At 35.3% G+C, this 18,225-nt stretch overlaps 1 protein-coding gene across 1 annotated transcript in view; it reads right to left on the minus strand.

Annotated features, from left to right (window-relative positions):
- CLSTN2 (calsyntenin 2) overlaps nucleotides 1–10,077 on the minus strand; it is a 231,590-nt gene extending 221,513 nt beyond the window's left edge. Inside the window, exons 1-2 of the mRNA XM_075509125.1 lie at nucleotides 10,071–10,077; nucleotides 9,163–9,285 (exon numbers count right to left, since the gene is read on the minus strand). Of these exons, the coding sequence (XP_075365240.1) occupies nucleotides 9,163–9,285; nucleotides 10,071–10,077 (130 nt within the window). The remainder of the gene's footprint in view (nucleotides 1–9,162; nucleotides 9,286–10,070) is intronic.
- Between the last annotated feature and the right edge of the window lie 8,148 nt (nucleotides 10,078–18,225).

Genomic DNA, 18,225 nt, shown 5'->3' on the forward strand with positions numbered 1-18,225 from the left:
TTGTAAAAACTTAAGCAATTATGATATTCACTGCAAGTATAATAACAAAGCCGTCTAACTATGGCAGGGTTTTGTTACAATTTTTACCTGCTTACACATATTGGGCAGGCACTAATTTTAAGATATGAGTGTGTTCAAACTTAAGGCAGCCCTTAACGTATCACTCACACCATCGTAAGAGAATTATTCCTCATCCTTTTTACCCCAAAACAGAGGGTTCGGAGGCAACTATTTTTACCTGAATTACACACATGCTGCAAATCAGCATGAGACTGCTACTACCAAATAGTAATTCTACCCTTAAATAAAATTTTAAGTTTGCTGACGAATTTGTTATGTGAATTTAGGAGTGTACTCAGATCACAAAAGACCCATTTTAAAATGCTTGAAGTCACCTAACATCTTAGAAGGGAAAATACTATGTACATCCTACGATGCTGTCCTTCCTGTAACATTCAGCATTTAAACTCATAGCTGAGGAAACATCACTGATTTTAGAGAACTACTGAAGTGTGTAGCAAAAATTACATCTCAAAAGCAAGTTACAGTCTTAATTCACTCCAAAACATTCCACTGCAGAAAAAAAATCTGTTAAAACAGTACCTCAACAAAATAAATTACTTTCTGCAGCTTTTAAAATATTTTGCTGAAAATAAAAAAGTAACAGACGTAGTTCATTGAAACTAAATTACTTCATATTTCAACTGCAGATTCGGGTACATTGTTCACAGTGTAAAATATACATGCATATAACTGGATAATCACATTGCTTGGTGTTATTCTATGCAGCTATGTCCTTACATGATGGACAGTCAGCACATGGGACAAATTACTACAGTATCACCGAGTTTAGTTCTACTGAGTCAAGATTTGCCATCTTGAAAATGTCTCTAAAAAGGTCTTTATTAGCAATGCTTTACGTCGCCTGTATTACCTTCACCAGAGCTTGTTGAGATACAGTGCAAAGATTTTTATCAATTAAGAATTGTTGATTAATCAAAAACATTTATTGATGCTTTCATTTAACTTTCTAATAGTCATATAAGTTTTTTTTTTAAATATACAAGTAATATTTAGAACAAGCTTTGAAATTTCATAATTGAAGCATTAGCAAAAGCATTTAGAAAAAATGTGATTGTTCCCGGATAGATACTTAGCTTTGCAAGTAAAAGTAAAATTCATTGTTCACCTTCAACGACCACTGAAGAAAAAAGCTTGCATTAAAATTCATGACCAATTCTTACAAAAAGTGAAATATTTTTAAGGTCAAAAACATAACATTCTTATGACTAGCAGTATAATTTCAAAGAATAAAATGGGGAAGCATGGACTGTTATTTTTTTGAATTTCCTATAAAATTTGCATGAATTAATTTCATCTGGTTAAGAAAAAGATTTTATCATTTCTACATTATTGCATTTTGTTTCATTGGGTTTTTCTGTTTGATGGTGGGTTCGGTTCAAATGAAACAATTGTTTTCCAGAATTGTCAATGACTCTATATTGCATTCCTATCTTTTATAACAAGGAGGATCTTACAGGTGAAGCTGAAGGTTTTTAGCAGACTAGCAGGAAGGCCCAAGAAAATGGTGCCACGGACAGAGGCTGCTGGAGAACAATAATTCCTACAATATCAACTCAATTCCATTTGAATTTGGCACAGATCTTTGCTACTTTGAATGGAACAATTCTATACATTGGTGTTTTCTTTTTTTTTTTTTTTTTTAAGAAAGCTTTGTTTCACTGGATTATCTAGCTATCACCAGTCCGAGTTCTGATGACAACATTAATAAGTGGTTAAAGTTTGTAATTTTTTATTAAATGTAATGGTACCCATACAGCAAGGCTTCATTAGTTTCAAAGAAGGTGTGCGACACAAAATCTACACCCATAGTTAGAGCATAATAGCAGCTACCAATTTTGGGACCTATAGGCTTAGCAATTCCAGTACTTCCCATTTAGGTTTATCTCTAGTGTTCTGAACAGCCCAGAAGTTTAACAACTGACACTATTTTCCTGGTAACTTCAGTTATAAACTGTTTTAATTAAACAGTTTTTTAATTAAGTAGTCATTTAGTATGATACTTCAGCACAACAGAATGCCAGATTCTGTCCCTGTCCTCATGTGTAAGTTTGCATATCCACAGTAATATCCTGCCCCAATTTTCCCAAAGATCAAGTCTTATTTATAAAGAAAACTATTCAAAACTGTTCCAATTTATTTCACATTTTCAATATTCAATATTTTCCATAAGTAGTCTAAAAGCCAAAGTGAATATCATCAAACCATAATTAGTCAGTTACTTTACTTGCTTCTTTCTGGCTTCAAGTAATTTAGTGTATTTAGGTGTAATAAAGTTTATCTCAATGTTCTCATTCATTACTGTTTTTGTCTGCCAGAAGCAACTGACATTCACTGTCCATGCATTAAAGTCTAATTTTCTTCCTACCCGCTTCCTCCTGCAATGACAGCCCACTCAGCAGCACTAAAAGCTCTATTAGAACAGTCTGAGTTCTTGAACCTTTAGTCTTCTTTCGAGACATTAATGTTGCCTACTTTTATTTCACTGCTGTCAAAATGACTAAGAAAAGCAATCAAACTTAATTGGCAAAAACTTCAAGAACCAAAAAACCAAAAAAACCAAAAACAAACCAAAACCAACAAACCCTCAAACCCCTCATCGCTGAAGTTCAGGGACTAACCAACAGAGGTCACTGTCAGAGTGATTTTTTTGGTGCATTCTTAATCTGAAGCCCGAACATTTATCACTCGAACTTTACTGGCCGACGAGCAGCATCCCTTAGGTGAAAGCCAGCACCTCTGGAATCGACTGTGCTATTGCCGATCTTTTATTCTACCTTAGGTTATGATCACCATGAAGAGGGGTTTTTTTGCCTTCAAAGCCTACATTCTTAACTAATTAAGCTACATTAAGAAATGTAAACTTCAAAAATAGAAGTTTAAAAAATCAGCAGGTGATTTGTTATAAACAACTGCAATACTCCATGGCTTCACTTACAGTTCAGATTTTTTGATCATGCATCATTTTCACAGAAATATTTAACACTGATGAATTCTGGACATCATAAACTGACAGCATGTTTTAACTCTGGCTGACAGTGAGTTAAAAACGATACTATTCAGAGTCACAATTTGAAAAATAATCTCCATATTTTTAATGTTGTACCAAAAAGATTGTTTCTGTTATTAATGCCACTGCTTATCAATAAAAACAAACAAACAAGAAGGATAAACAGCTTCAGAGTTTGAAGCAGAGAAATGGGTGTGAGTGGACTGACAGCTACTGGATTTGCTGTGGTGCAGCTGAGAATACACGTTCCTCTGAACTGCTAAAATAACGAAGATGATGTGGGAGAGTTTGTGGGTGCAGCTTGTAGTTTAGTGAATATTCAGACATCCTTCTTGGCTGGTTTTATTGTCTCCTTATCCTTTACAGTGGTTTTAGCACAGCCAAAATGTAGTCAGAGACTGGGAATCCATCTGCAAAGCAAGTCTGATTTGCAACTGCATCTTAGACTGCTTCCGAGATGCAGAGTACCTGTCTGTGTGGAGCCAAGAAGACACACATCTAACCTTTTTAAAAAAGGCTACCTGTAAATCTATCAAGAGCATAAAAGCAGCTTAAGACTTAATGGGCCCAACTCACTGTGGTAAAATTATCCAGCTTAACCTTGGTGTGACACATTGCACTCAAATGCAAGTGTACCCGCCTAATAACGGTGACACAGTGAAGAGTTAGGCTCTTCACCTTCAAGGTGAAGAGGGCATTCACCTCATTGTTCTGAAAGCTACCTCCTATTTCTCTGCTTCATGTCTGCATCAGTAACACAATGGATAGCCGAAGCCCCCCCCGCCCCCGTGCTGTTTAAGATGCTCACAGTAGTTTTAGGGAGAAACATAAAAGGCTGTTGCTGCAAAAAAGAATGGGAATAACCTGCTCTGCCTAGCCATGGTGGATAGGACAAAAACTAATGGGCTAAAATTGTGGTACAGAAAGTTCAGGTTAAGCATCATGAAAAACAGTGAGTATGGTGAAGCGTGGAATAGATTGCCCAGGGAAGCTGTTGCATCTCTGTCACTGTAGATCTTTAAGATTAGGACAGAAAACTATTTATCAGGAATGACATAGGTATAATGGGTCCTGCCTTGGGCAGGAGGATGGACTGGAGACATCCTCAAGTTCCTTTCAGATCTATTTTTGCACAACATTGCTGATGAAACAGAGTTGCTGTTATTAAAATGCAGACAGATGTCCTTTCCAAATAGCCTTCCAAAATCCTACATCATTTTGTGAGGGCTTCTTGCTGTCACAGAAACAGAACATTGTCAAATTGATTCAGTTGATCTCACCTTGTTTCTAGCCAAACCACTCCTAAGCCTGAAAGTCAAATCCTTGCTGTGATTTCCAGCCTCATAACCAGTGTGTGATAGCTGACTGTTGTATGGCTGACCCTGCAGGTTGGTGCAAGTCTAATTAGTTACATTCCTTCTTTTGGGTGGATTTTATTATATTTTTTTAAAGAGACATTCCTCTAATAGATTTCCCTAAATTAGATAAGTAAGCCTGCACCTACACAATACTGTTTGAAGAGAAGGATGGAAGGCATAATCTATTTCCACAGGACTTGCAGTTTCTTCATGTTTTTTGGTTTTGTTTTGGGTTTTGTTTTGTTTTGTTTTTTCTGTGATACCCTGCAAAAGGCTCCAGGCTGCTGTGGTGAGTCTCGTTATTTTATAGACCAGTTGTATCTCAACACTAGTGTGTGAAAATCCCTTTCAGGTCAGGACTTGAAAAACTGAAGTTTGGAAAACTACTCACATTACTTCTTGCACTTAGCCATTTGTGATGGCATTTTCAAGCTTTCCTTCAAAACTAGGAGTCTGAAAATGTACTTGCATGAAAAAGAGAAAGTCAATATGTTCATACCATGATATTTTTAAGAACCATGATTTTACATATACTCCAATTATTACACGATTCACAATAAATTCCTAAGATAAAGAGACACCAAAGACCATTCATTGCAATCTTGTGAAAGTCTTCATGCTCCAGTTATGAAATAGGCTGATCACCTTTGACAGCCAGTATTTTCACAGGCGCATTTAGTCCTGTTAGTCTCTCGTTAGCCCTCCCTGGAAACACAGACCTGTTGAGAGGGTAACTGCACAGAAGATTCCTTTTTCTCCTGTCATCACCCTTGATTTTAAACATTAGACAGAGGTGAGAAAAAAAGTGTAGATTATAGTCATTTTCTCTTGTGACCACTCCATGAATAGGGGTTTGACGTGAACCATAATGTGTGTACTACTAGAAGGGGTTGACAAGACAGTTAATAAAAGACCTCAGTAGCCATGAAAAGGAAAAAAGGCACAGGTATAAGGAACAATGCTAAAGTTTCGAGAAGAGAAAACAAAAATATTGTTTATAGTTTAGAGTAGGTCTATGCCACAACTAACATTTAAAGTAAAAAAAATGCGAACATGAGAATGGGTATAGAAAACAAATCAAAGCATTGAGGGCAGATAAGAATCATTGATGAATACCAAATGTATCTTCATAGCTTAGTTCTGCTTTTGTGCTTAGTAACAAAGTAGTTATTAGGTGAAAGATTATTTGCTCAGGTGAATAATATGAAATGCATTAACGACCTGTGCACCAGGGCAATCAACAGGAGCAAGGTGATCTGTATGTTGCTGAAAGCATCCCTGATAATACACAGCTCAGAGCTGGAAAACCTGCACCACTCCCAGGCTCCTCTTGCTGAACTCACAGCTTTCACAAACAGCCCTTCCTGGCTCCTTTAAGCTAAGGCTGTACAGCAGACCTGTGCTTTCCTGCATGGAAAGAACAGTGCAATCTCATTATCTGCTGGTATCTGCTATCATCTAGTGCACATCTTGTCATCATTATAATCCTAGAGACCACAGTGCTAGCCTATCTACAGTTATCCCAGACCTCAATACTAACTTTGTTTTATAAAGCATAATGCAGACAATTTGGACACTAAAACTCTGTGAGGTTTATAGTCTCCAATGCATGGCCCAGCACGCTCATTTTGACATGACATACTTTCTGGCTTGACACTAATGCACCTCCCTTTTGAAGCTCTCCTTGCCTTGGCCATAAACATAAGGACTACCTACCCTTACTTCCACAAGTTAAGCATGGTTCCAAAAGGACTACCCCCTCACTAGCAAGATATAGAAATAAATATGGAATAAATAGGTATAAATTAGTAAATAAATGTATGAAATAAATATGCATTTCACCTACCGTGACCTGTCACCCTTTTCAATTATAAACCCTGTAAATTTTCCTCAGCCTGTCAATGATGGAAGACGAGCACTTAAAAAGGAAAAAATTAAGAAAAGTAGAAAGATGGCACTGCCCACATAACATCTAGCTACGTAGCTATACAGGCATTCCCTAGCAACATCAACCTGGGGGTTAACTTGAAAGTTTTCTTTCTGCTGTTAGTTCAATTTTGTTTCTACGGGTCTTATGCCCATATCAAAACTGAAAGGATATATAGCAGTTGGGTTGGGCTTTTTTTGTTTGGTTTCGGGTTTGGTTTTTGTTTTGGTTTGTTGGAGGGGTTCTTTTGTTGTTTGGTTTTGTGGATTTTTTTAAAGTCAAATACACACTGATATTATAAAAAAAACGTCTACTTCTATAAGCTAACACAAATACTGATGAAACAGCCAACCATCTGCCAGTAAACTATTGCAGCGGCTGTAGTTCCGGAGGAAGAAACCATGTACATTTAGTTTTAATATAACTTGTTCAAGGAGATCTAAGTAGATATCTAAGCACAGGTCAGAAACTGTCCTGACGTATTCTTGAATCTGGGCCCATTAAAAAAAAAAAATTCTGGAAAATCTTTCAAAAGGCTATGCATTTAAATTTTTTTTCTACAATAGTTGGACAAAATACTGAAAATATTAATAGGGTGATGGGAAAGGAAATGCTGGAGCTCTGATTCTCTGGTATAATTGAAGACTGATATATTATAGTGTAGAATAAGTTTTCCACACTTAAACAAAATATGGCCATAGAAGAAATTCCACATTACAATACTATTAAATGTACAGCTACTGAATATTGTTAATGTTGTAGCTGTATCTATTTTCAGTTTTCTCCTACTAAATACATTACACAAATTGATTTTTCTATAAAGACCTATAGTAAAATTAATGATATTATGAAGCCAAATAAAATTACATGATATTAAAGCAGAAATTTAAAACAGAAATAAGTAGTTACTCCAATAATTTTAAAAGCCAAGAGTCTTTAAAAAAGGACAAAGAGGTTTTTCCAAACAGGTAGGGAATCCAGGCCCTTCAAGGGAATTAAGGATTCAATTAGTATTATAATCTTATGTCTGGATTGCAGATCGTGAGGCCAAATGTACAATATTACCTGGAAATGAACTATTAATATCAGGGAATACACACCAAGTATTTTCCCTCCTAGATCCCATAGTACTTCTTAAAATATAAATAATTCAAATCAATAAATGAAGAAACTAAATTAAAACTACTGTCTAATGTAACCTTTATCACAAAAGCCATTCTGTCTGTGCAAGTTCAGTATTTCAAAGGATGATTTTCTACAAGAAGAGTAAATCACTAATTCATGAAAAACATGTTGATTGTCCCAAGGTAAAAACTGAAGGAAATAATCAAGCTAGCAAATCCCCAGTCAGCAAATGGTTTGTAAAAGTATCAGTGGAAACAGCATACATGATTAACATCCCTGTAAGGATCCCAAGGGAATGCAAGTAAAAGAAGCAAATATGAGATGGAACATTCATAGTAATAGAAAAATCCCTGAAAAATGAAAATTCCTTTTCACTAGGAATCGATCTTCATTCCTAAATAACTGTACCTGAAGCTTTTACAGATAGGTTTAGTTTAGCAACTTCATCTAAGTTTACGTTACTGTTTTCCACAAACATTTGGAAGAATGAATTGTACATGGATGTGAAAGTTACCATTATAAGAAAAAAGTGTACTCAAATACATTACGGATAACTGTTTATCATTCCAAGTCTTATTCCACGCTTTTTGTTTGTTTTAACATATAGTTGCTTCTTGATGAATGCATTAAAAAAAAAATAATTTGGAAACAACTACTTTTTTCTTTTGTTTTCTTTTCTTTCTTTCAAAAACTAGTAACTGAGTAAGGACACCTTATCCTGAGCATCTTTGTATGAAGTACACCTGCTCTGATTACAATTAGTATCTCCCAGTTAGAGGCGGTTTACTTATCCCTGAATGGACACTGATTATGCCTCCAAATATTAGCAAGTAACTCGATGCCATAGGAACTGATCAGCAGACAAAAGTGTTTCATGCTGAGGTTGCTGTAATCATATGTATATGCTATTTGAAGCTTTTACCTCTGACTAAATTTAACTGAGTCCTCTCTGCTCAACATCCCCAGTGCATATACAGTTGAGGAAGAAAAGCATTCTGTGCAACCAAGACCCATGGGGCACCATAGTGACAAACCAATCTTGATATTAAAATGGGGTTCAGAATAAGTATCAGGAAAAATAGATTTAGTACAAATAAAAACTTCTATAGACGTACATCTATCATACAGCAATCTGAGCAAAAATCTTCAAAACCTCCATTAAGTTTTCTGTCCAAGTCTTGACATTTATAAAGTACTAACACAGTAACATAAGATTTGAGAAACTTTAAATATTTGTCACATAGGTGGTCCATAGCCAGCAAGCAGAATAGGAAAAAACAAAGCAGGGGCTGTTATTACTAAGTGAAATTAACTATGTATTTTAGGCAATTATAATGATTCATTTCTATAAAAGCAAATTCAAATTTAATTATATAATTTTTGTATTTTCATTAAAATAATGTTGACAGTGGAAGCCTGCTGTATTATGCTGTTTATAATCACTTCTGCTTCACAATAAATGAGCAGACACATTCATTATAAAAGACACCTCATTTCAAGGTCTATTGACTAATGGTCGAGTCCTGAGTACTCAGATACAGTCTCTAAACATGTCCTTCAGATTATGTTATCTCTATATCGCAAATTCATTCCTTACCAATGCTAATAACTTCATAATGCAATCCATAAGCTCAAATGCTGCTATTAATGTATGTTCCTACCTGCAAAGGGAACAGGTGCATCTTTATCCAAAGCAACAAGGGGAGGATCCAAAATTACAGTGTCGTTGTTTTCAGTTATGATTCCATGGTACGATGTCTCAATCCAGGGCTTGTGTTTGTTCACTGGAAAAGAAATAGTATACCTAATTAATTTGATTTGTCTTTTGCATCCATTTAGCTCCTTTTATCTTTAAAGATAAATTATTCAACGTACATCCAATATTAATGTTATTACTCAAAAGCCACTAACAAGATCCCAAAGTACTTTATAAACATTCAAATATTAAAGCAAAATGATATCCATATTGTGCTTCAATTCATTGATGAGAAAACCAATGCTTACAGACATCCCTCCAATTAAGACACCAAAATAAAAAGCCAATTTTCAAAATATTTTTAATGTGTTCCCAACTGCCAGACATAATTAGGGTCAGACATTTTTGAAGGAATTGCTTTCAGTGCAAAACTCTGGTGCAAGGGAAAGGACATCCAGAGAAACACAACCCTTTTCAAGACACAAAGGCAAGCAGAAGAGCACGTGAGAACACTCTCACGTGCCCTTCTGACCAAGACACTCTCAGTCAACTTCTCATTTTATATTTTTGGAAAAATATCTAAAATGACTAGTGTTCTATACATGGTAGACAAAAAATAAACTTCTACATTTTAATCACTCTGATAAAAGCCGCCACCTCTTTTCTGTCTAACCAGCTTTAGTTATGCTTAAATGGGATCTGAAGTTTTTCCGAAAAATCTGTCCTTCAGATACAGCTGTTGAACATTAGGATATCTGGTCTTGAAGTACATAGGAAGATCACACAATAAGACACCTTAAAAGAAGTAGGAGATACACCATGTATCATCAGATTGTCTTACTCCTGAACCCTGTCAATGTGCGTCCCTCTCACCAATCATCTCCTATTTATTGGACAGTATGAAGATGCATTTTCCCCTTCCTTTTTATTTTGTAAGAAGCTTAGCTTTGCTATGCTTACAAATAGCATTTTGTTCCCGCAGCCACAATCTGAATGTTATGTTTTTGGAACTCCTATATAAGTAATACAATGGTGCTAGCCTAAACAAATTGCAATTTGAAGAATGTACCACCCCAGGCACGAGGGAACACTGCACTAAGGAATATCTACCACATTTTCACCAAGTCCAGATGCAAGGTAATTTTTGTACATATTATTTAGTTGTGTGTACCAGATGCTGAGGAAAATATCTGGTGAGGTAACAGAAATCACCTCAAAGATGGAGGGTTGACCATTAAAGCAAAACCAAATTGAACCAGATGGGATTATTTAAAATAATAATATAAAAACACTATAACAACTAACAAACAAACAAAATCCACACATATACACAACCCTAAACTCTTTCCTGCTTTGTCTTCTATAAAACCCCAGACAAGAATGAGTTTCAAGTTTCTCCCACATAGTTTCTTCTATGTGATGAAAGTAGCAATAAACACCAAGACAACAGAGGGAGCTCTGGCCACAGCGGAAGAGCTGGGCAATTAACAAATTATTTTGTTCACTGGCTATTTGGAAAAAGCAAACAAATATATTTATAGCAAACTGAAGTTCATTCTTTTTCCTTCTTGTTTCTTTGTTTAATCATTGGGAAATTGCAGACTCAGAAAGACTGATCTGAGGTCCTGTTAAAGCTGAATTATTTTATATTCTAACCACTAATATGAGAACTCTGAGTTCATTTATATTTTGCAATATGTATTCTTGCAGAAGAAAGCATATTTATCTTCACAGTGGTTTTGCCCATTTTTGCAATAACTAAGCAATGGGAAGATTAAACTGGGGATGTGTCAGGGAAAGGTGAAATGGAAAATAGGGAACTCAAATCTCTTCATCTGGTAATGACTGTACAGCCAGAGGAGAGATTGGCGAGTTTATGTAGTAGGATGAAGGCCAAAAGTCTTGTCAATGTTGAAATATGAGAAGTGATGGATGCAATTTCAGAGCTTTGTATGGCATTTGGGATTCCAGTTTGCGGGGCAGTTGGAAGTATTCTGTGTCTGTTATTTGAATATGTGAATTGCCTGAACATCCAGACACATAAATATGCTCCACTGGTACTCTGATATGACTCAAAGGCTTTGATTAACACGTGCTGTACAGAACAAAAGGCGATCTCTTAATTGAAGGCAGTTACAATTTAACAAAGTAAATAAGAATTCGCGTGAAAAGGGAGCCCCTTATGCAACTAAAAACTGAAAGTACCAAATCCAGCTTTTCCTTCCTCCTGGTTCTGTTAATTGTCTGAGCTCTCACAAAAAAACAAACAAACAAAAACCAAAACAACAAAAAAACCCCACAACAACAAACCTTTCCTCCTACTATAGATTCTACAAAATAGTTTTGATGACACTTTTGCTTAAGAAGCAGTGTCAGTATACAGTGACCGCAATTCTACTAGCCTTATTTTTTTTCCATTAGTGTCCCATGAGCAATAACAACAGTCAAATGAGTGACAGCAACATAATTCCTTAAATTACGTTGGGGTGGGAAAAGAAGAAAGTACAGGAACAAGTTCTACAATTTAGCCCTAGACCTTAGATACTGGTATTAGGAAGAAGAAAGGAACAATAAACCAAAAGCAAAATACAATAAAAGGTCAAATTATTTGCAAGCTTTTATGAGGTACATCTCCAGAGGAAAAATTATGACTATACAAGCTTTCTGTAGCCTGTGGTGTGGGAATTTTAAAAATAATGGAAATCATCCACACTTTTTGGGTGTGCAAAACAATTCTTTTGCATCAGAAGATCTATACATTTGAAATATTTTCACATCATTAAAATTATTGATCCTCTTACACTGTTTTGGTTACTTGTTTTAAAACAAGAAAACTGTAATACTGAGATTAGCAGCTGGTGTTCTGCTTGGAGGGGGAGATTTATATTTTCTCTGCTACAGGTTGCTAAAATGTTAATAAAGAAACTCTTACTAAGTGCATATACCATTATATAGGCTTTCATAAGATACCAAATTCTAAAAAAAGCACCTTCAAATATAACGTGATTAATGAATACTTTACATCTCTTCCTCCAAGACAAAAGGGCAGCGACAAAATGTTAGAGTGGTTCAAATCAGTATTTATCTACAGGTCAAAACATGACTGCCTGTAACTTAAGCAATATTTCCTTTTACTCTCCATTTTTCTAGCCCTGACCTTCAAATAACTATTTTTCTTACTGTAGAAAAATAAATTTAATATGTTTGAGATATACTAACAGGCATTCAGACCCAGGCTGTATTCATGTTTAGGGGGATAATTTGTGTTTTAGACAACATATATAGAATATTGGCAGAAAATTACAGAAATCCCATGAGCTTAGTTTTTTGGGGTTTTGGTTTGTTTGGTTTTGGTTTTTTTAAGAGCTTTACCTCTTTGACAGATATCCAAAGCCATATCTGAAAAAAAAAAAACCACCACTTTTTTTTTTTTTTTTACTATAATTGGTTAGAACCTAAAGATCTCAATGTAAATATATAGTTATGCTTTTCCTTTCAATCCACAATTAGTTTAAAATGGCCCCCAAACTATGTTAAAGTTGCATTCTTTTCTCAGTCACATCAAAACCAGTCAAATTTTAGGTCAGGTTTCCAAAGACACAGTAATGCCACACTGCATTTATTTAAACACCAGAACAAAAAAGTTTTACCATGCTGTCTACTTTAGGCTATATGAAACTGTATGTTTAACTAGAAAAACATAAAATTCACACTATTTAAGAAATTATGTGATTCCCATTATATAAGGTGTTTATTAGAATCTCTTGAAGATTAATATGTACATTTTTGGAATTTTTATAAACTATAAAATAAGGTGGGAACTTTTTATTTTATCTTTAAAATGGAAGAGGCACAAATGGTTAAAAAATATTTTAATGTTTCTCAATCGTGCTTACAATTAACAACATTCCATACAAGAAAGTGATAGGCAAACTACAATTTTTGATTTCCATTTGCTAAAGATGATGGAAGAAATCTATATACAGATTTGTATGTGAAGTTTCAGGAACTGTGAGAACAGAGTACTATACAGCAAGCTAAACTCAAAAAATGCAAACAAGCTGAATAATCATCAGATAAGAACTATACAGAAAATTCTCTTCCCTCTTAAGTTGTAGCACACTTATACTAACTCTAAAACTGAAAAAAAAAAAAAAAAAAAAAAAAGGAAAAAAGTATGGTTGTCTTTTTTATAAAAGATCTTCTCTGAAAGCTTTTATCATTTACCTTTTTCTTGCATTTGTCTAGCTGGGTAAAAGCTGAAATCAGTACAATGCTTTCATGAATTCCAACACATATTTACTTAAGATGTATAGATGAAATATGCCTATGCTGTAGGTTGCTTTTTTTAAAACTTGTCTCCCTTCCTTTAATTTATTAGTCATTCATATAAAATCATAATGTAAATAATTTGCAGCATCTAGGATAAGGCAATTAATCTTTTTCCTTTATTACAGTTAGAGATCAATTCATTAAAATTTGTATGCAGCATTTACACTGCATTTTCATAGTTTGTCCCACCAAAGCTTGTGATTACAAGTCTTTGGATGTAATTAAACCATCTTGCTAGAAAACTGCCACTCTGTGTTCCATCTGCAAATGCACTTGGCATGTAAAACAATGAAGTAGAAAAAAGGCAAAAGAAAAACTAACTCATTCTGCAGAGTCTGCAGGAGATCTCATGCCCGAGGAATGTTGTCTTGAAAGTCAGTTCAAGGACAAGCCCCAAAATTTAGCAAAATGAATACAGAGAAAAGCCAGAAGATGTCTAGAACCACAAAAATATGCCAGACTCCTACATTCTACTTTGGTGCCTTTTCCCCATCCTCTGCACAGTGCTGTGGGTTTTACCCCTTCCAGATGACATGCTCATAAACCCACCCTGCTACTTGCCACCTGATACACGGTAAGAAAAACAACCAACCCCTCATGCCAAACTCCCCTACAAACTACAATTGCATCTGAGCACTTTACACCTGCACCAAATGGCCCATGGGAAGTTCTGTAGCAGAAACAGAGGACAAAATCACAGACAAGACATTCATACATCAGCAGTAGGAAAAGAAAATATCAATCACCTCCCATCCCAAGCTCTTTGGCAATCTACCAAAAAGCCCTTTACTACGAGTACGGCTATTGGTACACAAAACTCTGTGTCTGTAATGTCTACAACATTAAAAGACGACCGCCTGCTTTATCAGACTGCAAGACATGCACAGGGCTTTCTGAAGGCAATCATACTCTCTGTACATTAAATCTTCCAAGTCTCAATGCCTGTGACCAGAGCTGCAATTTGTCAGTGCAGAAGTATTATTATAACTGGACCACAATATACTTATCTTATGAGGAAAGACAACATCTGCTTTTCTATAACCCAAGATAGAAGAGACTTGTTTGGGGTGCAGGGAGTGGGTGGAAAGCAGCATGTGTACAAGGAATACAGTACAATGGTATTTCCAAAATTCAGACAGTTTCTAACTTCAAATACTTTGAAAATGTCACCGATCCAAAAATAACACATTATAAAAGAACTATGAAAGAAAAAAAGTGAATATTAGAAGCTTTAACTACTGACACTAGGGCAGAGTCAATATTGTCTAGTTGATTTAACTGCTGATTTCTAAACTTTAGGAAGTTAAAACTTGAGGTAGCAAATTACAAGGGTTAAGAATTGCTTTACAAATGCGAGTGTTTTCTTTCTTTTTTTTTTCCCCAAAATAGCATAATGGATCTATTTTCCATTCAAAAGTACTGATAGTACGTTCTCTCATCTCTATCTCTATAGCTTAAAGAGATTGTTGATTCCAGTAAAATTGGCAGAAAATTTAGGCTTTCTTACCACTTAGTTCAGCTCTAAGTCCTTTCATCTGCTAACTTCAATGATCTTCAGCTCAGCCTGTTGGAATCCTGTCTTTCTAAGTGCCAAAGGCCTTCCCCTAAAAAACAGCCAAATTGAGGATGCTTAAGAAGCCTTTTAAACATATGCATGAAATCCCATTAACTTCTGCATAATAGAAAAGACTGAACCTCATGCCTTCTGCAGTCTGCACTACAAGCGACAAGTCCTTATCTTGTACAGCAAAGAAAGAGAATGCTTCTAATGCCCTATTAGGAGGATACTGCTTAACGTAAAAATCCTAATGATGCAGGTGACATACTGACATCTGCAACGCACGATCATTATGGCTGAAAAAACCTCCTCCCCAGTTCTGGATGCCATCGGTTTGGCAGTCCACTCCTCCTTTGGGGTGATACTTTGCTGGGTAAATGCCACAGTAAGACTTGTGGGGTCAGCAAGGGCCAGAGTTCTAGCTCATTGTTTCAGGTATTTCAGAGAAAAAGGCTACTGAAAAATAGAATTTGTCCATTGTTAAAATCCAGTGGCCTTTTCTCTGGATAGTTTTAACAGCCCTGGGCTCTGGATCAAGAAGTAGAAAAACTTTAACGGGGAAGAGGGAGAGGTCAGAAGATGATTTTGATTCACAAATGTGGCTTGTGCCATGTCGACTCTTACACGATCAAGCTAGAAGTTTTGAAAACTTATATCCTTAACAGAAATTTGCTAGAGTAACTGGTCTAGTTACCTGCTAGTTACTGGTAACTGGAATATTTCAAAAATTGTGTTTTCAATAAGCAAGTCCTGTTCACATAGTTCATACACGTAACTGTATTGTGCACATGAACTTTATACCATAGCAGACCTTAATTCCTCCAAGATACAACCACAGATGCAAACCTGGATTTCCTGCACTGCCTGCTCCAGAATGGACTGGGGCTAGAAACCAAAGATAGGAACGAAATCTAAAATCTCAGAGTAGAAGCTAAGAACAAAGAGTTCAGAAGATAGGCAGATTTGGGGGTTTAGGTCACTAAAAAGAAATGAGGATTAGGAGTTTGGTAAAGAATTTAAGTCTTCCTCTGGAAGGCAGAGAAAACAAGAACATGGATAAATGCATTTTGAGGGAAAAGAAACTAAGCTAGAAGTGGGAACTGAAAATGGCTGGGAAGTAGGAGAAGTAAATAAATATTTGCATTTTACAGGATTCAATCCTTCTCAGCATTAGGAAGAAAAACATTGAGTGGCTATATCGGCAGAAAACAGAATGCTACGTTTCCCTACATACAAAAGAAACTGAAAACTTTCCTGAAACTTTCACATATAAAACACATTTTATATGTTTTGTCAAAGACACATTGTAAAGAAGGAATTTATTCTTCTGTCTCACACGCTTAGTTCTCCATGTGATGTCATTGCCCAAATTACTGAAACACCAGTAGTTATGTTCTGGGTTTACTTTTAGATATATAACTTTAAATCATAATGCTTTATGTGCTTTTACATAAAATAATAATGTGAAATTTCTGCCTCAATTAAGGCAATATGAGTTTTGACACTAAGTTCAGTTAAAGCAGATTTTATATGATTTATGATACATGATTATGAGATGTAAACTCTTTGGAGAACATTTTAACTAAAGAATACATTATAAGCAGTGCATCTCAGCAACATTAAATTACTCAGTGGAGATCCTACAGATAAGTTGGCATTGGTTTGATCATACTGCACAACAAAAACCTATTTTGCACAAAATAGACTGCACAAGAAAGTCTGCTGCCATACGCACATTTTCTAGCCCCCAAGAAAAGGCCTTTCAATAATGACAATTCCCATTAGCAAAATTTGCTCTTACATTTAAAAAAGGGGAAAATTTGAGGTGGAGGACTCCTTTGTTAGTATCTCATTCTTATTACAAGCTTATTTGACCAAAAGCATCAAGTGTCTTGTCTAATGGACTTGATAATATTAGGCAGTAATCTATTGGCTATTTCTAAAGTAAAATAACATATTCTGTATTTATTCTGACATGCTTAAGAGTTTATCTAGCTATAAATATGCTTGATTCTCTTGTAAAAATGGGGGGTTTGGAGCAGAGGAGAGATATTATTTTTAACACTGACCAAATCAGTATTAACCATTTAACAGGAAGTTACTAAATGCTTTGGTCAGCCCAAACCTGTACTGTTCAGGGAAAACAGTCTAGCTACAAATTTCATAAAATTCCACTCACAATATTGATATGTAAAACTTTTAGCAGCATTTTTACTTTTGAACCTTACTTCAAAAAGCACATTTTGAATTTACATATGCATATAAGAATAAACTTTTACACTGTGCTTCATTGTCATCTTTCAGGTAATGGACCACATAGTTGTGCTCTCCGTCTCTTAACTTAACTCTTAAACTGTCTCTATGCTTACAAGTTATTTTTATTAATACAAAAGAGATTTCATTTCCGTGATTAAGATGTCCAGTCCTTATAAATTTATCTACTGATATTCGTCATAACATATAGACTACAGAGAACGCAAAACTGAATTCTGAACTACCACAGTCTATATGCTTCAATGTTCAGACCAGGAAGTTGCCTGTGTACCATATATAAAGGAACAAAACTGGAATTAGACGATGCATCTGCCCCAAAGCTAGCCACAGGAACTTCAATAGCACACATCTGATTTCAGTCCTCATACGTGAAAGTCTATACAGTTAAAAATCTTGGGGAAAGTATCTAATAGCATAAAAATGTTTTCATTCATGTCACAACAACAGAAAAAGGTCATAAACAAATGAGGTTGTGTTTTCCTATGTATTTAGTTGTACTCAAAAACTATTTCATTTATCTTGCTTACCAATGCTGACCTTTAACTCCACACAAATTTCTTATGAGCAGCCTCATTCTCATGTAAAATTACATAAAAGCTTGAGATTCACAATATTTAACCCCTCTATCATATCCTTTAACTTTCTTCAATATTTAATAACTCTATGTTCACTATATGAAGCTGCCCCATTCTTACATGTTTTATCTTTTTTTTGTTTGGACTGAAAGCTGTTCAGAATATGAATTTATTTCTCCATTATGAGAGTTTACAGCACGCATTTTAAATAAACCTGACTCTAGTCCTTATTCCTTAAACATACAGTAAAGGAGTGTCCTCTGAAGAGTTTTGTCGGATTATAGTATTT

Source organism: Mycteria americana, chromosome 7 (genome assembly GCF_035582795.1).
Source record: "Mycteria americana isolate JAX WOST 10 ecotype Jacksonville Zoo and Gardens chromosome 7, USCA_MyAme_1.0, whole genome shotgun sequence".
NCBI lineage: Eukaryota > Metazoa > Chordata > Aves > Ciconiiformes > Ciconiidae > Mycteria > Mycteria americana.